This window comes from Acartia tonsa, chromosome 9 (assembly GCF_053477335.1).
Source record: "Acartia tonsa isolate MP-2025a chromosome 9, ASM5347733v1, whole genome shotgun sequence".
Taxonomy (NCBI): domain Eukaryota; kingdom Metazoa; phylum Arthropoda; class Copepoda; order Calanoida; family Acartiidae; genus Acartia; species Acartia tonsa.
In genome coordinates this window covers 15,572,334-15,598,981 of record NC_137268.1, presented here as the reverse complement: position 1 = coordinate 15,598,981, position 26,648 = coordinate 15,572,334, and the positions used below count along the sequence as shown (strand labels likewise).

The following is a 26,648-nucleotide window of genomic DNA, read 5'->3' as shown; positions in this document are numbered from 1 at the left end:
CAGAGATATTTTTGGCTTGGGCTTCTGGTACAAATAAGCCATTTATACGCACACAGTAATTCCTTGATGCCTGCTCTCTAGCATCCACTCCTTCTCTGACAGTCTCAAGTCCTTCCTTTAAGGGAAGTATATCCTTATCATTAATTTGTGCTTTAAATGCAGATAGTTCGCTTTTTAAAGCATCTAAATCTGCCTTTTTAGGCCTGGACTCAAGATCATCATTGAGCTTCTTTATCTCCTCTTTCAGATCAGTATTTGCGTCCTGCAAATCACTCATGGCTTTAGAAAGAGAAGCCAGTTCTTTTTCATTTGCAGTAATACGGGCAGACAGACTCTCAATTACTTCTAATTTAGATAGTCTATCCTTGATATCCCGAATATCTTCTGTTAGTGTAGTTTCTACACTTAACTTGTTAAACTTTGACATTTTGTTAATTTGATCCCTTGTATAGGAAATGAATTACAAATACATGTGTTTATAGGATGAAAACTTAGGATTAAATAAAATGCTAAGAGAAAAAATATTGTTTTTATGGGGGTCACATTGTTAAATTTTAAACTGATATCTATTTGCAAAACTGTGATTTTATTGTGAGCAAGTTTTTTTATCATTCACTGTTAAGGTTTTTCACTAGATGATTTATTGTTAAAAAATTGGTGTTTATAAAAATTTCCATAAAGGGTGCTGTTCTTGAATATTTATATTTGTACATTGTTGTACATGTTATTAAAAAATAAAGATATATTTTCAAATAATTATCTTACATCTTTAAATCATGCAATTTGATTTAAGGTTGCATGATTTTTAAAGAAAATGTGTTTAATATGGATAAAGGGATGGGACAATTAAAGATAAGTTAATCTTCATCCATTCAGTCCACCTTGGAAAATATTGGATAGAAGCGAATCTTTATTTGTCATTGTCCCCCCCGCCCTCCATCCTGATTTTTAACCATTTTGATACAATTGTGCCAAATTTTGTACAACCATATCAGTTAATGCAAGATTTTTTATCTTCACAACCTTTGTTCAGATGTTCTAATTCTACACTAAAACTACTTAAACAACCCCCCTGTAACAGTTTTAAAATATCTTGCTCAATAACAAGAAAAAAAACTTTATTTTTATAAGACTAGAAGTAAGTTTGAATTTTTAAAGTAATCCCTAGATTTTTCTGTCTTAGAATTTTAGAATTAGTTTAGAAAAAATTAAATTATTCATAATGTGTAATATGTTTTAACAGGGTTATTATTACTAAAAACACACATTTTTATTGAAAAATTTACGGTAAGGTTTTATTATAACCTAAATATTTTACTATTTTAGTCACAAAAATATTCACATTTAACATGATGATACAATCATAGAATATTTAATACATATTTATACAATACTTGGCTTACCAAATAATCTCTTTATTTTAACTTAAATACTTAACATACTTTCTTGCCAAAATATTAATTTTACTCTGAATTTTAAAAATATTGTGTCTTATTGCTTTTTATTGTAAAATAGAAACATAATTTAAATTATTTTATTTTTATTTGCTATTTTAATTGGTTTTATTACCTAACACTTATAAACAGTATAACCAACCATTATTATTACTAATGCTATTTATATTTTTACTAGTCTTATTACTTTACCAAATTTTATCTTTGATTTTTTTATAAACATTTTGATTTGCATATATTCATATGATTTTATTTATATTAAATAGCCGGCATTAAAATACAAAAATAAACAGTTTTATTATCTAACTTATGAAGCCTTTAACTGATTATAATATTGCATTGTAATAATATTAACCATTGTTATTATTTCTATATTATTTGAACCACCAACATTATTATTATATTTATATTATTATTATGTATGTTGTAAAACAATGGTTTATTATTAAAGTCAAATCTGTCCCAAAAGCACTATTTAAAAACTTTAATTTGTTTTTCCTTAAAGATAAAAATGTAATTTAAAGAATAATAGAGACACGGTAGTGGCATTTTAGCAAACCTGATTAATCTTAGCTTTTAGTTAACGAAATTGTGTTTAATCTATAGGTAACAACAATATCGCCAAACCTCAATAAATCCTTTAATGATTACCAAAGTAATGAATAAAAGTACGGACAGATGGATTAACCCAATGTATAGAGTAGCTACGCTACTAACAATAAATCAGACAATTCTTTAAAAATATAATTTCGATGCAATATATCTAGGTTTTGTAATATTGAATTTTGGGATTGATTTGCTTATTTGTAATTGTAGATATACCAACGTGTTATAATTTCAGATTTCACTGCAAAATGTAAACAAGTTGTGAACAGTGGAAGAAAATTCATGGATTTTTGTGCGAATAGTAAGAATTTTTTATTTTTTGTTTTCAAATCAGCTTTCTTATTTTCATTGTAACTAATGAATTGCCTTCTAACCAGCTAACATGTAAGTCAAGAAGGAAGGGGACAGTAAACAGTCAATTATATCATGGTACTGACGTGTAGCAATAGTAAGAATAAACAGCTAAATATTCTAATAAAGTGTATTAATTCAAGACAAGTTAAACATACAATAATAATATTAAATATAATAGCAAGTATTCACTTTTGGGTTCGTGCCGAGTTGCAGAGCAAAGGTCTTGCTCCGAAACGGTTGACACAAGAACTAAAAGCTAAAATACAAAATACATACATTGCTCTCAAGTCAGGAAGAAAGGGACTATACATCACATTTCTCCCTGGCTTTAACATGAACATGGATTTCAAAACTGTAATATTTCAGATTGAATATAACAATATGTTTATTACATGTTAATTATCATATATATATTATAAGTAGCATTGAATGCTTATTAAATAGATAATAATTGATCTGGTATGACACCTGCCATATTTTTTATTTTATTTTTTTTTTATTTTATTTCCAGATCTTTAAACACTTCATATACATTTTTTTATTATTTTGGTTCCTTAGAACTCTTTTGTGTTCTTTTTTTTTATATATATTCCTTTTTTCTTTATGTGTTTTTTTTTTCTTTTTTAATATTTTTAAAAAAAAAACATTGATTAACATATAATCATTGAAAATGCATTGATTAACATATAATGCATTGATTAACATACAAAACATTGATTAACATATAACCATCAGATTTAAAACATGGCATTATAGAGCATTAATATAAAACATTAATTTTGAACCTTTTCGAGACTACTACTGCCTCAACAAATACTTAAACATTAACACATAAAATAAAACTATGAATTAACACACATAAAACTATAATTATTCATAATCATTGATCATAATATTCATTTTCTTTTGCCAAATTTTTCTTGATAATAGTAGTATCATTCATATCCATCAATCCATCATTATCCATCAATCCATCAATCATCTCACAAATGACATAACCATACCAATGCTACAACACCACAAACGATATAACCATACCAGTTGACCTTAGCTTAGTTATAAACTGGTTTCCACTTAGCAACTGTGATTTTCTCAAACAACACAACAGCCATTCACCTCCACCACAAGAAGCCTCCAATCTCTTCAAAAAAATTGGGATCGAATCCTTTCTAGCATCGACTCTAGCTACTTCCCAAAATTCACCCTTTCCTGATTCAAAATACGTTGCTGATCCTGCAGGTTAGCCAACCAAGCATCTAACTCAACCATTCTAGTAGCCAAACCTGCCAAATGTTTGAGGTCTCAGGTCAAAAATCAGAACTGCTGTTCACATTTATCATCCAGGAGATTATATCTTTTGCATAGTCATGCATGACTTAAGCCTAATAATGACAACCACAATAACTGCTATTAACATCTCTGTTAGAATCCAAAAATCGACATGTCATTCAAAATACAGAAACTGCCAATGATTTTCGTTATAACAATGATGCTACTGTCGACACTCCAACCAATGATAACGTTGAAAACAATGAACAGAAACAACAAACACAGAGAAAACTGCAGCCGAACAAAAGCAACCAAAACCTTCGCCATAGATTGATTTGAAATCTGATCCATTTCGTTTTTCAATACTAACTATCGACAAAAACACCAGCTATTGACAAGTAAGATATCCAACCTGGCAGTCAAATCTACAACAGCCACATCATCTTTAAGCCCCGCCTTCTTTAGAACAGCTAAAGTTTCACTAACCAGCATTTTACTTTAACTGCCCACTGTATTAACAACTTACAAATATCCGTTTTATCAGTCATAAATATATTTAAGATACAATGCATGCTATTTTAAAATTCTGCACAACTTCACAATAGCTTCTAGCCCATGGTGTATATCTCTGTATATCATTATCTATCAACTAAATACTTCTCATTTTGACAACTGTAAAAACATCTCTTTGTAGCTACCTGACTCACTGTGCATTTATTTGCATCATCCTGACACACTGTGCACATCTGTTCAAAATAAATATCAACATAATTCGTTTAGCTCTTTGTATCTACCTGACTCACTGTGCATTTATTTACGTTATTCTGGCACACTGTGCACATCTGTTCAAAAATGTTACAATATCAACATATTTCGTTTAACTCAATGTTATTTCATTATCCTTGACATACAAATCCTCAATTTTCAAATTAAGCTTCAAAACTACTCTCCGACGTCTTATTATCCACAACTGTTGCTTAAATGCTTAAATTTAACACCTCCAAGTCTTCAAAACTTTTCAACAGTTATTATAAATCTAGCAATCTATAAATCTAAATTACTTTTCTTCTCCTTGGCAGCAGTTGGACTGTTGATTGAAGTACTTATAACAGGTTGAGAAAGGGTTGCAACAACAGTACCAACAGATTGACTTGCTTCAGTAGGATTATGATTATCACTATCACCAGTACCAACAGATTGACTTGCTTCAGTAGGATTATGATCATCACTATCACCAGTACTATCATTAGTTGCATATGATTTGCCACTACTGGTTGATTTAAGATTCTTCTTGCCAAGATCAGTAATAGTCTTCCCATATATAGAGATATCATATTCAAGCTCAAAGATAGCTTTATCAATCATTGTTTGCAAGTATTTAATCTGTAACATCATCAGCTCTCCTTTTACTTTCAACTCTCTTCTTCAGCTCTAGTACATCATGAGGAAACATATTCTGTTGCACAATAGACAGAATATTAGTAAATCCATAAACTCCAGCAGCTCCATACATTCCAAATATGTTGTCAATACAGCGCAGGCTTCCTTTGGAGTTTTGTGCAAGCACTCAGTTGTTAGCTTCAGGTACTTTTCATGATCACTAAATCTCTTTATAGTTGCCAGAGAATACAGGAACCTTGAACTTGATATCTACCTTCCTGGTGATACTCCAAGCTTCTTGACCGCATTATTGAGAGCAGTTTTAGCATCCTGTTTAGCTTCCTGTTTAGCTTCCTGTTTAGCATTCTGAACTTCAACAGACTTCACATCTAATCTATAAACAGATTCTCCAGCAGCAATAGCATGTTTTACAATATTACTGACCAAATCACTAAACAATCCTGTTTAGCTTCCTGTTTAGCTTCCTGTTTAGCTTCCTGTTTAGCTTCCTGTTTAGCTTCCTGTTTAGCATTCTGAACTTCAACAGACTTCACATCTAATCTATAAACAGATTCTCCAGCAGCAATAGCATGTTTCACAATATTACTGACCCAATCATAAATATCGCTCCTTTAATAAAATTCAACATATAATCGGTCATGTACCATAGTGTATCATGTACCAGCCTCCACTCTCTCTCCACCAACAATTCAACATATAATCGGTCAGAGCAAAGTGTATCATGTGCCAGCCTCCACTCAAAATACCAAAATACCAATGTCAACACAAAACAATGGCCAAATTCAAAACTAGATTTCAGTCACCACCAACTACTTCTCTTGCGGCCGATCTAAAACAAAATACAATCATTTTAGATGCCAAAACTTATTTAATACATATTTTATTTTCACTCAACAAAATAAAATAATTTCTTTAACATGTATTAGTATATATAACATTAATCAAATGTATATCAATATTGAACATCATTAAAAAGAAAATCTTAGCAAACTAAAACTCACCAACAGGTAATACTGTATCTCAACCACCATAACTACTCCTCTTTTCGACCAATCTAAAACATAATACAATTATTTTAGATGCCATACTTAAATGTTATCACTTAACAAATAAAATTTCAACATGTCTTCTTAAAAATGTATTAAGAAATATAATATTAATCAAATGTTTGTCAATAATCGAGCAACATAAAAATAATTCTTAATACAATATATTAGTCTAATACAGTAAAAATTTACCTAATTATTCTATGAAATATCTGAATAATAACTTATATCATCCACAACTATTTTTATGTATTAGAATCTTGAAAGTTGAAGCACAACTAACTATTTTTCTCTATACCTGAGAGCACTTTCTTGCGCAGCTCAACTTTTGCGCATACAACGCCCAACTCCTGCTCATCATTGCAGCTACCTCTCTGCACCACCCCATCTTGCGCATACCAACTCCGAGAGACAGTGCAAACTTTCCTTGCCAAATTTTTGCCCACCCCCCTTCTCCATGAAGAGAGACAGCTCCACACAAATATCTAATGCATTATAACAATTTTGCTTCATGAAATTCTAAGCTTCATAAATAATTTTGCTGAATCAACATCACTAAATCGCAATATATACTATTCTATATCGAGTATCCTTAACAAAAAATTTAAGTTAAACAAAAACTTAAAAAAAAACTTATTTTGATTCATCCAAAATTTAGCAACACATAATGTTCCAATTTCAAGTTTGAGTGCAATTTGATTGACCACCCTGTGTTATTAATATATTTGTTTTTTCTATAATCAAATTCGGTCCGCCCATCCATACGACCGTTCGTCCTTCCGTCACTCTGTACGTCAATCCTTTTAGCTTTTTTCGTTAATTAATACATGTCAGCATTGTCCTATCGCTTCCAAACTTTACATGATGATTTCTGCAGCAGGTAAGTACAATTTAGAAAACGTAGCAACACTATAATCATTTCTATGACGTCCATACTTCCATTTGTAAACATGTTGATTTGACCACAAATTTCTATATGATCTAATTATCCGATTGTTTTGATGTATATTGATTCCTGGGACAACAAAGTACAATACTTATGATTACAATGTCAAGCATCCAATCACCCTTCAGACAACCAACACTCTGAGATGCACAACCTTTTTTGAGAAATTTTAACTGTGCATGGTATTGAATTGCGTCTGTTTTGGCCCAAGGCATTCCCTCACTCTAACTATTTACTTCTAACTATTTACTTCATTTACTTCAAGTATCTGACATAGTAGCAGTGAGAACCATTTTTAACGTCTGTGCATGGTAACGAGTTTCACCAGTTTTGGCCAAAACATTTCCCCCACTTTAACTTTTACGTCACACATCTCACATAGTAGCAGTAGGAACCATTTTTAACTTTGTTAGTTATGACTCAGTGTCAGACCGAGATTCAAACCTATCACCTACCCAACGACAAGTAGATGCCGGTTTACAAGCGAAGCCACTCTATAAGCAAGTTCATAAAATGTAAGTAAAACATCAATCTGTATCAATCAGTTCTTTTTTTAACAAATTTACTTACAATTTTACATCGACTCTTATACACTTATTTTCTCAGTTTTGACACTATACAAGTGTTGATGTTCGTTTGTCCTACCATTCAATGCTTCGCTTTTGTTAATGTTGTCTTCCTTGTTTTTTACAAAGATTATTCAGTTCTGACACTATGCAAGTGTTGATGTTCGTTTGTCCTACCATTCAATACTTCGCTTTTATTAATGTTGTCTTCCTTGTTTATTACAAACAAATTTGCTTACAATTTTTGCATTGAATCTTATACGCGTATATTCTGATTATTTAATTTTGACACTACACAAGTGTTGATGTCCATTTGTCCTGCCATTCCATTGCTTCGTTTTTACGGATGCTGTCATCTTTGTTTTTATACATCATATCCTCATTACAATAAATATGAATATTAATATCCTTGGTTTATACATCATATTCGAAAACGTTTCAATTACAATAGAAGTCATATATAAGTCAAACTAAACTTGCAACATTTAACCACCAAGTCTAAACAACACATTTAGTATTAATCTATATTGCATCACCCATCATTGGATATAATGTACAATGGATAATAATATATCCATTGTACACACATCCAACAAGTTTTCTCTTCTCTCCATACAAATATTTTCAACAAACATCCATAAATAATATATCCATTGTACACACATCAACAAGTTTTCTCTTCTCTCCATACAAATATTTCCAATAACATTCATTTCCTACTATACAAATATTTCCGATAATTCATTCATATATATATAATATGTTCATTATACATTTCAATTCTGCATATCATAATTAATCCACATATAATATGTCCATTGTACAATCCAATTCTACACACATATCTCTCTCTCACTCTCTCTCTCTCTCTCTCTCTCTCTCTCTCTCTCTCTCTCTCTCTCTATCTCACATCATAATCAAATACTGAATAACAATTTTTGCTTCATTAAAAATTTTTGCTGAGTTATGCATTCCAATCTTAAATCGCCATTTAATTGTTTAAAATAAATCTAGTTAAATCCACAAAAATTCCGCTCACCAATCAAATATCACATTCTTCTGATCATGATGACAAGTATGTATCAATCCAAATCAACGTAAATTCAAAAACAAAACAAACAAAATTTCTGTTCTATCTATAATAGAAATTTCGTACTATGAATAATATATCACAGATCAAAGATCACATATCTATCTTCACGCAAGTACAATCGTTATTATTCATAGCACATTTTAACCATATTCAAAATATTTTGTTTCCATACATATAAACTTAAGAGTAGCTTTACTCTTATTTATACATAAACCGCAATATAATTGTTTTAAAATTAAATACTTAGAACCATAATAACTGACTCAACTTTTAAAACAATTTACAGCCTTTCATCAAAATTCTAATACCTTTTAAAGTATCTAATTTCAAATTTTTATCCAATTTTCATAAAATCACGATTTTAACATTTAATAAAATCAATTTTCTTCCATTAACAATTTTACAAAATTGTATTCCTATTTTCGTTGAAATTAATCCATCTTCAATTTTTTTTTATTATTCTTATCTCTGTTAGACACCACAATAGTCTGAAACAAAAATAAATATATCCAAATATCCAATTCCAGTGTAACAAAACAAAAAAAAAATAAATGCATATATTTTGATTTTCATAATAACATAATCTCATAAACTCGTATTCAATAGTTAACAAAATGTTATATTTCCAGAATTCAAATAATTACCATAAATCAAATTATTTTCCATCACAAACTTTATAGAGTTGCTTCGTTTCTCTCCTTATTATTTAAACAATGTCAGCGCTTTCCAAATTATATGTTATAAATTCTAACCTTGTGCATGGACACCACAATGGCAGATAAATTAACATTTATCCCACTAATTCGAATAATATCAGAGATCTACATTGATTAGCAATGGATACAACAATGGAAAATAAATTGACGTTCATTCCCAAAAAATCGAGTAAGATCAGTAATATACAGGGATATAACAATAGCAGATAAATTTTCGTTCATTCTAGAAAAAGTTGCTCCACAAATAATCTATATAATTTGTAACATAACATCTCCAAGTTAGATCAGTAATATACATGGATATAACAATAGCAGATAAATTTTCGTTCATTATAGAAAAAGTTGCTCCACAAATAATGAGTTTTATTTCCTCAATAAAAATACTTCCAGAAGCACAACTTCTATACATTTTTATAAGCCGTCAAATCTATCAGATACAAAACTTATTCAATTATAGATATCTTAATTGCAAAACTACAAAAATCGATCGCCGCCACACCGCCGTCAAATCGCCGTAGTACATGTATATCCTGCTGATACAATCCAAAACTGTAGAGAAAATCCTTCTTCCCTGCAAATTGTAGAAAGAAATACTCGTTTAATCAATACACGTCTGTCCTGAATGAGCTATAGAAAGAAATACATGTCTAACAATATACGTCTGTACATGTAATCCTTGCTTCCCTGCAAATTGTAGAAAGGAATAAACTGTAGAGAGAATACATTTTTAACAAATTTTAACAATACTCAACTGTCCTCGTCTCCAAACTATAAACTATAAACTATAAACAAACTATAAAAGGATATATTTTTAACAACACATGTCTATCCTTCTCTCCCTGCTGATACATGTCCAGGGCGGCACCTTTTCCCCTTTCATGGTGTCCTCCACCAACATAGTACATGTCCAGGGCGGCACATATCTTTCCCTGGACATTATGTTGGTGTCCTCCACCCACATGTTGTCCTGCAATGTCCAGGGCGGCACCTTTTCCCCTTTCATGGTGTCCTCCACCAACATAGTACATGTCCAGGACGGCACATATCTTTCCCTGGACATTATGTTGGTGTCCTCCACCCACATGTTGTCCTTCACTAGACAGGATGGTGTCGTGGTGTCCTTCAATGGACAGGATGATGACATGGTGTTCTTAACCATCACATATCTCTCCTTCACCAGGGGTTCGACCTGGTTCACCATCTCTCCATTCTTCAAGCATAACTGGTCCAGGAATTCGACCTGGTCCAGCATCACATGTCTCTCCTGCAAATTGTAGAAAGGAATAAACTGTAGAGAGAATACATTTTTAACAAATTTTAACAATACTCAACTGTCCTCGTCTCCAAACTATAAACTATAAACTATAAACAAACTATAAAAGGATATATTTTTAACAACACATGTCTATCCTTCTCTCCCTGCTGATACATGTCCAGGGCGGCACCTTTTCCCCTTTCATGGTGTCCTCCACCAACATAGTACATGTCCAGGGCGGCACATATCTTTCCCTGGACATTATGTTGGTGTCCTCCACCCACATGTTGTCCTGCAATGTCCAGGGCGGCACCTTTTCCCCTTTCATGGTGTCCTCCACCAACATAGTACATGTCCAGGACGGCACATATCTTTCCCTGGACATTATGTTGGTGTCCTCCACCCACATGTTGTCCTTCACTAGACAGGATGGTGTCGTGGTGTCCTTCAATGGACAGGATGATGACATGGTGTTCTTAACCATCACATATCTCTCCTTCACCAGGGGTTCGACCTGGTTCACCATCTCTCCATTCTTCAAGCATAACTGGTCCAGGAATTCGACCTGGTCCAGCATCACATGTCTCTCCTCCTCCAGAGGTTCGACCTGGTTCACCATCTCCTTGACTGTTACCTGGTCCTCTCCACCTATACACTCTCCCCCCCCTAACCTGTTTGGCAACACCACCAAACTTTCTTGTTCAAGGAAACACAATTTTTCATTAGCAATTGGAACTTTGAAATTGTCCATAGAAAGTGTTGGCAACACCACCAAACTTTCTTGTTCAAGGAAACAAAATTTTTCATTAGCAGTTCGAGCTTCGATCTTATCTTCATGATCTTGCATTCCACCAAAAATAGTTCGAGAACCACTAGCAAACAATTTAGGCTTCTCCTCTGGTACAGATCCTCCAGCCGTCCTCTGCCAAGGCATAGAGTTATTCAAACTATTCTGCTGGGTATTCAAACTATTCTGCTGGGCAATTCTATCCAAAATTCGCTGCTGGCCAGTCATAAACTCATCAACAACCGTCACATTCTCGGTTTTGATATCATTATCAACACTAGGCACCACCACCTTATTAAGGCTATCTTCTAAATCGTCCATACGAGTAGCCAGTCCAGTAACCGCAGCACTAGTAGTAACATTATCCGTCAACTCTTGAATGCTAGTCTCCAGGGGCGCTATACGCCCACCCAACTCCACCGCCACATTATCAATTTTAGTCCTAAGAGCATTAATCGCATGAACCATATACACATCCTTATACACAACCATATACACATCCTTCTCCTCCTGAGACATCTTCCTCCACTCAGCAATGTCCATCCTGGTCACTGCAAACATCCTGAACAAAAACCAAAAGCAAAGAAATAATACAATTAAAAGAAAATCTGAGCTATAGATTCGTACTACACTACTGCGCCAAAATGACGTGTAGCAATAGTAAGAATAAACAGCTAAATATTCTAATAAAGTGTATTAATTCAAGACAAGTTAAACATACAATAATAATATTAAATATAATAGCAAGTATTCACTTTTGGGTTCGTGCCGAGTTGCAGAGCAAAGGTCTTGCTCCGAAACGGTTGACACAAGAACTAAAAGCTAAAATACAAAATACATACATTGCTCTCAAGTCAGGAAGAAAGGGACTATACATCACAGTACCCAAAGTTGTATAACCATGTTATCATATTAATTAGCCGAAAATAATTTGGGTTCTAACTTCTATTATTGAATTTTAATTGGTTAGTTCAAAACTAACTGTTTCAAAACTTTTCAACAAATAAAATAAAGTAGTAAGTTTTTTTTCTGTAGCTTAAGATTTCGATAACTATTAAATTAATTGATTACTCCATCCTAAGGAAGCTATAAGTAGGTCCTATGATGGTTTTAGGTCATTACTTTTTAGATTTAAGTCTTAAGATCGTTTTAGGGCATTTGTCTGCTTTTTTACTTCTCATAATGCAGAGCTCCTTGCAGCGTGTCGGAGCCGTTTAATTTTGATGCGGCTCCGGCTCCTACCTAAAAATTAATATATCAATTTTTGTTCATTATTGAATTTGATAAAATAAAATAAATAATATCAAATATTTTGCTTTTATTTGATTAAAGCTATATAAAAGTAGAAGGATGCGTATCAATTTGTTAAGTAACAATAGTTTTTCAGTTTATTATATAGAAATAGACCTTTGCCAAATTATAATATTACTTTAAAAAATCAATTTTTAGCTAATCTGGAGCCGGAGCCGTTTTTAACGAAAAATATGGCTCCGGCTCCACCAAAAATATTGCGGCTCTACTGCTCCCGGCTCCGGCTCCGAAACGCTGGCTCCTTGGTTGGTAAGCCACTGCGGGAAGAAGCCGTTCCATTATTAGTAGTTTTAAAATCAGTTAGGAATTCAGATAATTCTGTCGTCAGGTAAATTTAAATATTCTGAGGCCAGAATAGGCTGCGTCCATAAATCCAGGGGTGTTAGCTCTGTGGGCTTGGCTGTGCAGTTAAATAAATGTTGAATATCGTGAGGGCTTTCATTACAGTCAGAACATGTGTCGGGAATGTTATCATCACATCTGTGTTTGAATGAGTTCAGAGGTGGATTCTTAAAAAAGTTTGCCCCACTAATCGCTCAGTGGGGCAAATTTTTTTTAAGAATCCACCTCAGGTGTTTACAGGCAGAGCTCCTAGATGCTAGGCGTAGCCGATAGTTTAAATCATAAAGAAGAAGTAATTTTGATAATCATTATTTTATATTTATCGTCTATTGTCTTGTCCCTTAATATACCTTAATTGAATTACTTAACAAAGTTAAAGAAAATTAGTAAATGTGTTTAAATTAAGATATGTCTCATTTTAAATCCCCACTTCAGGCCTTTTAATAAATTAGATTATTTTAAATTTGATGATACACTTAAGTATTTAATCCAACCTAATTTTATCTCTAAATAATGTTGTACTAGGTATATTAGCTAGGTTTTAAGTGAAGTTCTTAGCCTTTACAAGTATTTAGTCTTATAAAAAAGTCATATTTACCCTAAATATTTTTTTGTGGAAATTATGGATTTGGAGGAGTCAGTCAGTTGAACAAAAATATACTAAAAACTGCTAGGGCCTTATCTTATCAGTTTACCCTCTTTTCTTATATGAATTGAATATCTATCTATCTATTTAGGTGTAGTAGATTATAATGTGTAGAAGGAAACCTCCATTGCTAGTCTGAGACCGACCTCTAGCGGTCATTAGGACCAAAAATGACAGGTAAACATTTTAAGTCCACAAAAATAGTAAAGCTATTCTATAACTAATATTGTTTGTCAGAAGCAATCTGGGGATTTTCTGGGCTGCTATTTAAGATGTACAGCTGATTTATTCGTGAAAATATAATATTCTTAAACAAATAGCATCCAGTGCATATTAGTTTTTGCTCCCTCAGTCTGTCGGTCACACCACATAAAGCAAATATATCTATTCATTTTAAAATGTTCGAGATTTTTTTTTTTTTTTTTTTATTTTAACTTCTTTCTTTATGTTTGTCCGTTGGCTATTTTATGCTTCGCTACTTATGGATATTGACATTCTTTTTTTAATACATTTGTAGTCGCAAAGCTACATTTAATTATACATTCCTATCTATCTTCCTATATCTATGTATCTGTCAAGTGGAAGGAGATAAACCAAACGTGGACACCTATATCTAATCTATCTAGAAAAGGAAAGAACCCTGATGTTGACACTGAGAAGTGCCTGAAACCTATCTATCTATTTAGCTCTATATCTTTCTATCTATCTATCTATCAAGGGGAAGGAGAGAACCCTGATGTGGACACTGAGGAGTGCCTGAAACCGCACAACTTCAAACTAACTCCCCTGAAAAACAGCACAAGCGCCCCGGGACCCTTTGGCGCCAAAAATGAGCTTAGCAACTTGTTTCCAAGGAATTAAATGGATTTGAAAAAATAAGATATTCGTTTAATTATTAATTCGGGGAATCGCTACCTACTGCTTATATTATTATTTTAAGAATTTAAAAATTTTTTTTGAAATACCCTACTAAGTACCAGAGGCGAAGCCACTATCCAATAATATTAATAGATATAGATGTATTACCCTACATGTCAATCAGATACTATAATTATCAAATAAAAAAAATGAATATCTAGGTATATGACTAAAAATTCTGTTTCAATTTAGCCACATATGATTCATTTTCATAAAACGAGTGAAAAAAGTTTTGGACAAAAATATTTCCCCAGAAATTCCCAATTCTACTTTGAAAGATTTCTTAGGCATTTTAGAAATTAAATGAAAAATTACTCCTTAGTTGACCCATTGATTGTGTACACTTTCCAACCAATAATTTCGACGGATTGTTCTGACATCGAGTTCGTATTAGTCCCATAAAGTTATTGGGGATCTAATTTTCCTTATTTTTACCGTATTCTGTTTTTAAATCGAAATAATCGGCAATGCCTGGCAATTCCATTTGAATTTTGCCTGCACTAGTGAGCGCAATGTTCGTCTTGGGGCAACAAGAACAATGTCTAGAGAGGAGAGCGAGGCGAGGACTGTAAAAAAGTTTCGAGACATGGGCGAGTCAGATGATGATTTACAGGTTACAAGTTTTTCTATAATTTTCTGGCGAGCCTTAAAATTAATTTCCCTCAAAATGCCTAGCGAGATTAAAAACCCACCTCCCCTATTTTAAGAAAATGAAAAGGAGGTGTAGTAGTTTTTCTTCATGCCTAACTACTTGAGGAGCCCTAACCCTGCAGTGCAGGGCTACCCTATACCCAATATGACCTAACTTGGCCTAAATCAACAATTAATACTTACCAGAAGAGTAAGTGTTTTTCGGGGGTTGTCAAAAAGTAGGTAATCGGTCCTATATTATTTATTGTTTATTTCCATATCAGTAGAACTATTGTTTTGAAACCAAAACTATAATCATACATATATAGTATATACTTATTCATTTCTTATTTGATTTCAATATTTTTTCCTTTAATGAATCATTTTTAATAATTTTTCTTTTTTTCAAAGATTTTAACAAATATTTAACACACTGAAATTGAATTTTGATAAAACTAAAATCATTTTATTCAATTTAGATTGAAATCTAAACTTTATTAAAATTTGTTATACAATCTTCAAATTATTGTTAAAAATGTACCTAATTTTTATTTTAACTTTTCTGTCAATTAATTAATACCTACATTAGAGGACTTTTTGTGTCACAAGTATAAATCAAATAGGTAGTCGCACTTCACAAAGATAAGTATGTCTAGTCTATGCAGTTTTCATAGAGAAGTAAATAATAATTCTGTAATATATTTAAGTAGTAGGTAAGCTTTTTGTCTGTTGCCAAGGATATCACATACCGCGGCGCTGAACCGATATTGTTCTCCTTTAGTGAAGATTATTATAGGTCCAGGGAAGGTTTTTAATTATTTTGGGGAGGGTATCTCCTCCAACGTCCCAATAAAAAATGTAACCCCCGCCCCCCCCCCCCCCAAAAAAAAAAAGATTTTTCAGTTACCTATTCTTTTTTCTTTTTAAATCTCATATGAAAATAGGGTGGGTTGACTACCCTCCCCTTCCTCCCAACCTTAAGTGCCTCAAGAAACTTTTAGGGGCCTAGCCGCCAATTAATAGACAAAGAAACAAAAGCTATCCGTTCTGTACGTACAAACAAACCCCAATTGTAAAATATTTTTAGGAGGTGAAAGGATTGATAACAGACGCGCGGCACAACATTATCCTGGTTATCAGGCTCGAGTCCTCACACGCATATAGAAAAAGGTAAAAAAATAGGGATCGTGGAAAGAAAACAAAATAGCGGGTTTCGTCGTATTTTCACAGAAGCTTTTGATCTCAAATATTTGAAGTGAAAAACACATTTCCCCTATAGTGTGACAAACAATGTAAATTATGTTTAAATATCGATGCTATTGATATAGGTAGTATTTTTTTTTTAAATCAGCCCTCTATCTTAAATAGCTGCCAAGATTTTCACGTTTCAACCAGCTGTTAGAAGGACGGACGAACAGGCATTTCGGAATACAGAATAGCTTCACTTACTAAGAAAAATAGATATAAATTTCAAACTTTTATCACTCACGTAATGGAAAGCAGAGTTAGTATAATATGTAGTTCATAATTTTCCCGCTAGGCGTCTCTAAAATAAAGTTTTATTTTGATCTTTTTATTTTTGTAGTATTATAGGCAATTTAAATAGCTTTTATAACATGATTTAGAATTCTAATAATATTCAAATTACCTTTTCAAGAAGTAATATTTTTGATTTAAGTAGAACAGATTGCAAATTTATGTATATTTATATTGTTTCAAGGTATACTGTTGTTGAGGTACTCTAAGTATATATTCAAAAGTACGACTTTTTCTGTATAGATCCTTTGTCTCTTATAAGGATCTGTTAATTATCGAATATCGCTAATCTACCATAGAAATGCCTTTCCTAAGCGTATGCCTAATACTATTAGCGAATCTACTCTATACTTCAGTCCGAATTAAGATCTTCCACTACGTTTGCCAGGTTTGTTATGGGTGACGGTACCCCTTACCAGATAGTATCTAGTATACAACTTACTTCGTTCATCCGTATGTCGGTCATGCTACAAATTTTATATTGATATTCACCGCAGGACCAGTATCTGTAGAAGAGTAGAGCCCAATTGGTTATGCGGTTTCCGAGATCTTAAGCTTTATATAAACAGACGGACATTACCCTGCTTTGTATAATAGATATATAATTATCTTTTAGGTACCTAATGATGATAAGCTCGCCCTCCAACTTCAAGAACAAGACTCGTGTTCAAGGCCTGCAGCACAGAAAGTATTCACCTCCAGCTATACCTGAATATTCACCTGAAACTACCAGAAGCCCAGACAACAACGTATGTATATTACCAATATATATATATCGGGGTTGAACTAAATATTCCGTAATTTACTAAATAAAGGAGATATATAGAAAGGAGTTGGTGAAAGAAATTCTATTATGTGAGAAAATGTAGATCCCTTAAGTAAATTAAATATAATTTATACGTCCAATTTCATGCGTGTTTTCTCTTGCCGGGTATGCTACCTGTCATGGACAAAAATATATGCGTGGATATTATGATAAGAGAAAAATTTAGGTTGCTAACATGGATATCACTTATAGGCCTGTTCGTTCAACCAGTTGGAAGTGACTGGGATGGGGTAAAGGGAGTGGATGTGGGGGATTGCTATTTTAGCCAGAAACAAGATTCACTTGTTTAGAGTAAATGGAAATCTGGTGTAAGATCCAAGTAATAAAAAATCCATTCTACATGTACCTCTGCAATTAGAGATGAGTTAGCTTAAGATTTTTGGATATAATTTACAAACCTTTTTTTCAGATGAGGGAAGAAATTGGTCTGAAGTTTAAGCCACGGGCTAAAAGTGAAAGACAGACAATCAAACCTGGAACAGTACCTAGTTCTTTCAGGTAAAACCAGAGGTGTAGGGTAAGGGGAAATTGAACTGAATATTATTCATAATCAGGCGATATCCACTTTGAATTCTTTTTTTTTCAATTTTGAAAATTTTGGTACTGAAACCTCCCCACCCCGACTAAGCTATGACTCTCGACGAGAACGACAATTTTTTTTACAATAAGGTTAGATTAGTCGAGCACCTGCGGCTAGGCATACTAGGGGGCCGAGCGCTGTGGCTAGGCAGGCCAGGGGGCCGAGCACTGCGGCAAGGTAGGCTAGGGGGGACAGCGCTGCGGCTAGGTAGGCCAGAGCCGAGCGCCGCAGTCAGAGTCATAGGGGGGAGGGGGGGGGGGGGGGGGAGGAGAATACAAAAGTTTAAAATTTTCAAAATTGAAACAAATCCTAAGAGGAAAATACCCATAATCACGGCCTCTCATTTGTTGGATTTAAATCTTGCTTTTGCTAATACGTTTTTTGGAAAAGGTAATTTTGTTTATCATCATTTTGGGTTGTACATAAATTTATCTCCAATGCCCAGTCTCTTAAGATTCCTGTTAAATTTCGGTGAAAAAATATGCACTGTTCAATTTTTTAACAACTTGTTTATGTTGATAATTGATATTTAAAAAGAACTCTTAATTTTATTTCCAAAGAACTTTAAATGTTAAAACAACATTTTATTTAAATTGGCACTTTAGCCTTTTTGACGTTATTTTATAATATATAAAAATGAATAAAGAAAACGTGGATAATATAACGGGGGAAATTTTGTCGTCAATTTAAGTTGCTACTTTATAGTCCTCTTTTAATGGTTTTTTGGTTCTTCTAGTAAGGAAAAGGGGATAAATTAGGGGTATCGTTATATTAGCCAGCTGGAAGTCGAAAACACTTGCTGCAGAGTAGTAATGAGCATAAGATCTCTGAAATAGCTAGTCAGATTGAGTATGCTTCTCAGGAAAGCTTAATATATATCCAAAAAGATGGTTTGGTCCAATATTAGGGATCTAAAGGGATAAGATAATTGACAATAGATAGATCTTTATCTCCGATAATGATAAACAAAATCAACCCATCTGTAGATTAATAAAAAAGGAGATGGTGAGTTTTGATACTTTAGCGTTAATGGTAAGCTCTTTTATAGGTGTTAAATAATAGGTTATTAAGTAAAAAGTTTCCTGTGGAGTTTTCCTAAAATTTTTATTATTGGGCGCTTAGTTTTGAAGCAAACGAATGAAAAACGCGTAAAAATTAAAATAGGGACAAGCATAAGTTATAGTCTAATGACCCCGCTTTTTCTGCGGATCATTCACTGATAACTTCCTGTGAAATCAAAGTAAAGATTTCAATTCTTGGAAAAAATCTTTACACACTTACAAGATACAGGGACAAAAAAGTGGATTGGTTGTATGTAAATGTATCTGAGTATTTCCCTCAATGTTAGATTATATTTGGCGCTGGGAAGCTTCGCAGGGTTTAGGCATAGAAAAAATTACAATTCCTCTTTATCTTCAATTTATTTTAAATATAGGAGGGGGGCTTAGTTCTCGATAGTCACATTGGGGGAACTCCCCGACTACTTTTTTGCTTGAACCCCCACTATTGTCACTTTTTAAAGTGCCCCTTGAGGCCTTGGGGGACGTAGCCGCAAGTAATTTTTTATTTTTACATCCAACAAATGTTTTTGATTATCCACACAGTTTTATTCAAATCCTTCATCCAAATATACACTTATATCATAGTTTAAAGTTTGTCAAAAGGAATTCTTAACTGAATTTCTACAAAATTTGTTAAAATCTTTCAATTTGAAAGTTGCTCTCCTCATTTGATTTGTTAAGGGTTTTTGCTACAAAATTACTACTATATTTTTCTGCTTATTGTAGGTTAGTTTAAGTAAAGGTAATAAAGCCTGCAGGTTTAGTTTCCGCAAGGACTAAAATCAAACTATTTTTTAATTGCAAAATAGAGGTGGGTGGGAGATTTAGGGAGATTTTGAAACTCCTCTCCCCCCCCCCCCCCGTCCCAAAAAGCTTGGACGTTTTGCGTGGAAAGTCCACTGAGCAACAAAGAGAATGTCCCAAAAATTTTACCTGGAATTTCTTGATAATTTTAATACCAGGAATCAAAATATCTTAGTTTCAATTCCTAGAAAGGTTTCTGGTTCAGGGATTTGGGGAATGGAACAATGGAGGTTAAATGCATCTTCCCTCCAATGTGTAAAAATTTGGTTTCGGTAGCTAATAAATATTATGAAGAAGAATGGGTTGTATTTAACTTCCATTATCCTTAATACCTGATTTGCAGGAATTATAAATATATAGGTAGGTATTTTATTTAATTTAAATTTCTTTTCAATATTAGTTCGTGTTAAAAATAGACTTTGCTACTCTCTATAATTAGGGTTCGTGCTATCCACAGTAGATTACAATAACTGTCAGCAAGTCACATAAAGATAGTGATTACCGAACAAGCAAGATAAATATGCTAATGTAAACCTTTTCAAGTTGCTTTATTTGCCTTACATACAGATTCCGTATTCTAATAGGGAGTGAGGTGGCAGAAAATAGCCTAAAACTATTTTAGCTTTATTAAGAGAATTTCTTATCAATATCAACCTATTGTTTTTATTTCATTATAAGATATCATTATTGCTATTGTTATATTCATAAAAAGAACGCGTACCAACTATCCTGTTCCCCAACAAGGACAAAAAATTATCACATAGGCACTAAATATTTTCGTTAGTTAGCATAAAATTCATCAAGGTCTTTAAAGGGAGCCAACTCCATGAGTCACAAAAATATATATAAATTAAACTTTGTCCCATTTTTCCTAAACAATTACAATCTCTTTTAGAAGTGAAACAAGCAATATTAGCTTGGTCGTTTTCGCTATTATAATATTGAATATCGGCTACACGTGTATACACCCATAGAGGTCTCTAGTGGCACTTAAGGGAGGATATAGGCGACCCTCCACTTTCACTTTTAGGTTTTTATTAGAGATAATTAATCTAAAGATAGTTACCCTTTCCTGTAAGTGTTATTAACCTTCCCTGGACCTATATTATGTTTAATTGTGAAAGATAGACAGACGGACAGACAGACATAGTGCTACTTTGTTCATAGATATTTGTTAATCATTTTAGTTCTGGAAATGTGAGCGCCGAGGATTTGGATTTCTGTCTTCTTGGTATTGATGCTGTACATGAGAGGTGGGATTAGAATTATATAAAAGTAACAGGATGTCAATGTGTGTGTAGCGAAGGTAATACACCTCAAGCTACAATTGAATCAAGACAAAAGTAAGTGCCGAGCTCTGGGACCTTTGTATGGTGAAATTAGAAATAAAACCATGATGATTCCAGGTAAAACCAAAATATTTCAACGGGATCTTTTTAAGAAAATTAGATTTAAAAATTTCAAATTCAATTTTCGCCCCATAGGAGTTGCCGCATAATCATGACAAGAAAAGCAAAGATTATATATTTAAAATTCTGAACAACTTTGCTTTTATGAAGTCTTTCATAAAACCTCTCTACATATGATTTATATAAGGCTGAATTTCCGTGACCTTAGCAAAGCAACTGATAAAAATGGCAAATAATTAACACCTTTCAGGAGTGATTTTATGAAAAATTTTATAAAAGCAAAGTTGTTTAAAAAGGGGGGGGGGGGCGAAAGTGACACTTTTTGAAACCAAAACTAAAAGTCAAAGGAACTCCACTAAAAAAAGAGTTACAGGTCTGACATTTTGCATGGCAGTTGCTTTATAGGGGTACAATATGGAACTGTGAAGAAACGGCGTCGCAACCGCCGAAAACCGCCGAGAAAAGGCAAAAGAAATTTCGGCGGGAAACGGCGGTTTTCGGCGGTTGCGCCGCCGTTTCTTCACAGTTCCATATTTTACCCCTATAAAGCTACTGCCATGCAAAATCTCGGACCTGTAACTCTTTTTTTAGTTGAGTTCCTTTGTTGACTTTTAGTTTTGGTTTCAAAAAGTGTCACTTTCGCCTCCCCCCTTTTAAATAAATAATCTTTGCTTTTCTTGTCATGATTATACGGCAACTCCTAGGTGGTGAAAATTGAACTTGAAATTTTCAAACCTAATTTTCTCAAAAAGATCCCGCTGAAATATTTTGGTTTTACCTGGAATCATCATGGTTTTATGTCTAATTTCACCATACATAGGTCCCAGAGCTCGGCACTTACTTTTGTCTTGATTCAATTGAAGCTTGGCGTGAATAAGTAGCATAGCTTCACTGTATTTATTGTTTTACCGATCCTTGAGGCTTAAGTTCAATGAATTAATTTAGCTAATAATATTAAAAGGATCAAGAATGTTCAAAGAGATGGATGGGGGGAAGAGGTTATTGGGGTTATATATTTTAGAAATTTAAATTGCATAGTTGCTAATGGGGAGGATTTATGTACATTACATATATAATCAATAAAATATATTAGGTAGATTCAATGATTTAACTTCTTCTGATATTCCTATTCTTTGCCTTCTTGGAATAGATTTTACACATGAGAGAAAGAATTATTAATATCTTTATATTAAAATGAAATATGAATACGTAAGGTCAAAGTATATTTGAGTATTCAAATAGTCACGTTCACTAGGTAATGGATGTAGAATATACGTGGATATTATGACAGGAAAATTTTTTGTAAATATGGAACTCATTTATTGGTCATCCAGTACGAGGGGAGAGAATTTGGTGAAGGGAGTGAAAAAACAAACGTTATTTTAGCCAGCTGCATGTTTAACTTTATAAGAGAACATGAATATCTGATTTCATATCCAAGTATTACCTAATATATCTATTCGTCCACTTATTTATGATGTCTTATCAATTTTTTAGGGACGAGAATGGTGAGATGGGCGAGCTTAAATCTGTCACCATTGGATTTGTCCTCAGTATGCTCTGGGGTACCAGGGTGTCGTTGGATGGAGATGGTGGTTTCAGGTAGTAATTTCTCAACTAGATAGATAGATGCACATAGATTAAAAGTCGATTGGGTTGTAGTACAAGCCTTCAGTGTCTGTCAATGTTAACCCTGTCAAATGCTTTGTTTAAATCAAACTGTTCCTAATTCAATTAATTTTCAGTGTGCTACACCTTGACAAACATTTTGTGTTCAAACCTGTTTCTGTACAAGCTCTGTGGACGGTCATTCAGACATTACATCTTATAACTGGAAAATTAAAGGTATAAAATATCTATCTAACTGTATATATCTGTCTGTCTGTCTATCTAAATACCCATCTATCTATCTATTATATGTGACTAGCCTTATGAAGGACAGTCATTCAATCATTATAATATAAACAGAAAATTCTATATCCCGCTATCAACCTATCTAATCTATATACCTTTATATCAATATATCTATATGTGAGTATCTATACAAACTGTCGTTGAAACATTGTATCTATCTTTTGTCAATCAATACAACTTATTGGTATCCACTGTCTATCTATGTATCTATTTATTCAGCCTAAACGTCATTCTGTCTGCCTGGGTGATAGTGACTGGACGAGTGTGTACATGTCAAGAATTGATTCACCACAGTCTTGTATTAATGAATGGAATACGATGCCTGATGTTACGGTAAGAGTTTTAGGTTCTTTACCTTGATGTGCATGTTGAGCAATAACCCCCCCCCCCCATTTTAAAATAAATTGAAAATAATTATTTTTTTCTTCCTATGCCTATTCCCCTTCGGGGAGCCCTAACCGAGCGAAGTTATCAAATAAAACCTAACCTAATCTGTCAAAAAGTAATTTAAAAACGAACTCCCCCCCCCCTTATTTTGGATTTGTTTTAAAAAATTGGGAAGGGGAGATTAGTGTTTTTTTGTGAATATTCCTGGTTTTCTAATCAGGGAAGCTTATCTTTGGTCACCTATTCTTGTGAATCGAAAGAAAAATACTGTAGTGAAATCAGGAATGGAGGGAATATCAGTTCAAGTTATATAAACACGATCTTTCATTCGTTGGCTTAAATTCTGTAGGGACTTTTGTTGACAAGGGTGTTTTAATAAGCAGTGTCCCAACTTTTTCACCAATAATTGCAATATTTATAATTCAGGGATATTTTTGTTAATTGTGATTGCAGGTGTAAATGAATTTATCGTCTTTTGACTTTCATTACACCAATATTTTTTTTTAAATGCATTGCTTATGTGTACATTGTACAATACTGTTAAAATTTACAATTCTTTCTCCTCCTTTCCTGTATTTATCAACTTCCAAACACATCTTCAAACCTTTTATTTTCCTAAACCTGTATCTCTTACTCAAAAAAAAACACTTTTAATTGCTCTCTCCTTCTGTATAAATGAAATAGAGATATGAAAATATAAATATTAAATAAACATATTAATTTCTTATTAACTCTTCAATTAAATCTGTTAAATTGATCGTAAAAGTAGATATTAGAAATGAAAATTTATTTTAATTTGCGTTATAATTAAATAATTGTATTCGATTTGCCTTAACGTGCTAAACGCCCCCCCCCCCCCCCCCACCGCATTTTGATAAATCAGAAATAAGGTCAGAGTAGGGGTGTCTATATTCGGTACAGGGTATGGGTCCCACAGGGATTTATCATATCATAAGAAAATAATACACAAATCCCCCGGAATGGTTTGAAGAGGGGTTCTGTGACCCTCTACGCAATTTGAGGGAAAGCACTAAGTTTTTTTTTTTAATTTACCTTTACTTGGCCTCTTGGTCAAAATAGATAATTTAAGAGATCATTAGGAACAGATACTTAATTTTTAGGTTCGTCGTGCGCCAAGCACGGACGAGTTGACCCGTCTTTCAGCTGACCAGCTAGATCAGGAAACTAAGAAATGTTTGATCAAATCAAAACTTAGGTAAAAATCTATATGTTTGAATTACTATCCATCCATCTGTTTGTCTGCCTATCTATCTATTCATCCGTCCCTCTATCTGTCTATATATTTTTCTATCCACCAATCTATTTAGGAAAATCATGAAGCTAATAGATTTGGTCAGCATAACAAATACAAAAATCCGAAACATTATTATAATTTTCTTTATTTTTTAACTTCTCCCTTACTATTCTCTATCTATCTATGTACATAACATACTATCTATCTATCTACCTTATTATCTAGGGAAATCATGAAGCAGGTAGATTTGGACAGCATAACATCCAAGACTATCCGAAACAGCCTGGAGCAAGAGTTGGCTCAAAATTTGAACCAATACAAAGCTTTTATCGATGAAGAAATCTTAGTTATTTTAGGTTAGTTAATGTAAAGTATAAAAATTATAAAGATATCTACTTGTGTACTGTTAACTTACTACCTATGACGTACGTTTATTCTGTCAACAATTTTAGTTATAATTTTATTTTAAATTAGGGTTTTTTATTACCTATAAATTTTTTTAATTAAATTGACTAAATTAAATACAAAAAAAAACCGAATTGTACTTTCCATAAAAACACACACACTCACAGCCTTTTACCTCTTTTCATAAAATGGAAGGAGGAGACATTTGACTGTAAATTATTGGTACCCTAAGTTTAATAACCGCGTATCATACTTGTTGTTGGCTTCAACTTTGGTTCCTTTATTGATTTGCGATTAATTATTTTCAAACTAGTGCCTAGTATCACAACTTTTCAATCAATAAGTTTGATTTACAGAAAGGCTAACTTTGTTTATCATCATTGGTAATATTTATTCATCAAATTATCACCCATTGTATTTATCACTTGAATGCCCTGCATATAAAAATAAAACACCAAAAAATAGAACAAATGGTCTAAATAATGATTATATCAGGTCAAATGGATCCTGCTTCTCGCATTTTTGATTTCCTCTACCTCGGCTCAGAATGGAATGCTTCAAATTTAGAGGTAGGTAACTATCCAGGGAGGAAGGGGACGTTGGCCATAAATTATACTGGTCCTCAAATTTAACAATACGTTCTCTTATTTATTCGATTGCTTAAAAATTCGTGAACCTTTATTAACTGTATTAGCAAAGCATTGTCCAAGCTTTTCGACCAAAAAAAATTATCAGTAGAAGGTGTATTCATTGAGGGTTTCATCAATTTAATCTCCAGTGTCTTATCCCTTACAAGCCCAAAACCAAAAGTTTTAACTGCCCTCTACTGCAATTTTTTATAGCATTGCATTGTTGGACTTTTTGGCTCAAATAGTAATACAGACAGACATATAGAAGATAGATATACAGACAACTCAAATTACGTAACGCAAATTCTTAAAGTAACCAGGGAAATAGATAGAATAACGAACAGACCTCTAAAAACAAAGGTTTATTATTTTTTAATTTTAGGAATTGAACTCAAACGGTGTAACGCACATACTAAATGTAACAAAGGAAATTGATAATTTTTTCCCTTCAGTTTTCAAGGAAAGTTCTATTCTTAATTTATAACAAAAAAATATTTATGAA

General features: G+C 33.0%; 2 protein-coding genes across 2 annotated transcripts in view; both read left to right on the top strand.

The window, feature by feature from the left end:
• The window catches only part of LOC145328308 (uncharacterized), a 68,948-nt gene extending 66,652 nt beyond the window's left edge, over nt 1-2,296 (top strand). The window contains exon 30 of the transcript XR_013882418.1: nt 1,721-2,296. The gene's annotated coding sequence lies outside the window, so the exon portion shown is untranslated. The remainder of the gene's footprint in view (nt 1-1,720) is intronic.
• ssh (Protein phosphatase Slingshot) overlaps nt 2,294-26,648 on the top strand; it is a 62,988-nt gene continuing 38,633 nt past the window's right edge. Inside the window, exons 1-15 of the mRNA XM_080171936.1 lie at nt 2,294-2,361; nt 13,884-13,969; nt 14,511-14,646; nt 15,215-15,323; nt 16,428-16,510; nt 17,493-17,625; nt 18,112-18,200; nt 21,335-21,400; nt 23,054-23,158; nt 23,302-23,401; nt 23,690-23,803; nt 24,979-25,073; nt 25,338-25,468; nt 26,013-26,086; nt 26,529-26,606. Coding sequence (XP_080028062.1) covers nt 13,963-13,969; nt 14,511-14,646; nt 15,215-15,323; nt 16,428-16,510; nt 17,493-17,625; nt 18,112-18,200; nt 21,335-21,400; nt 23,054-23,158; nt 23,302-23,401; nt 23,690-23,803; nt 24,979-25,073; nt 25,338-25,468; nt 26,013-26,086; nt 26,529-26,606 — 1,320 coding nt within the window. The 5' untranslated portion in view covers nt 2,294-2,361; nt 13,884-13,962. The remainder of the gene's footprint in view (nt 2,362-13,883; nt 13,970-14,510; nt 14,647-15,214; nt 15,324-16,427; nt 16,511-17,492; nt 17,626-18,111; nt 18,201-21,334; nt 21,401-23,053; nt 23,159-23,301; nt 23,402-23,689; nt 23,804-24,978; nt 25,074-25,337; nt 25,469-26,012; nt 26,087-26,528; nt 26,607-26,648) is intronic.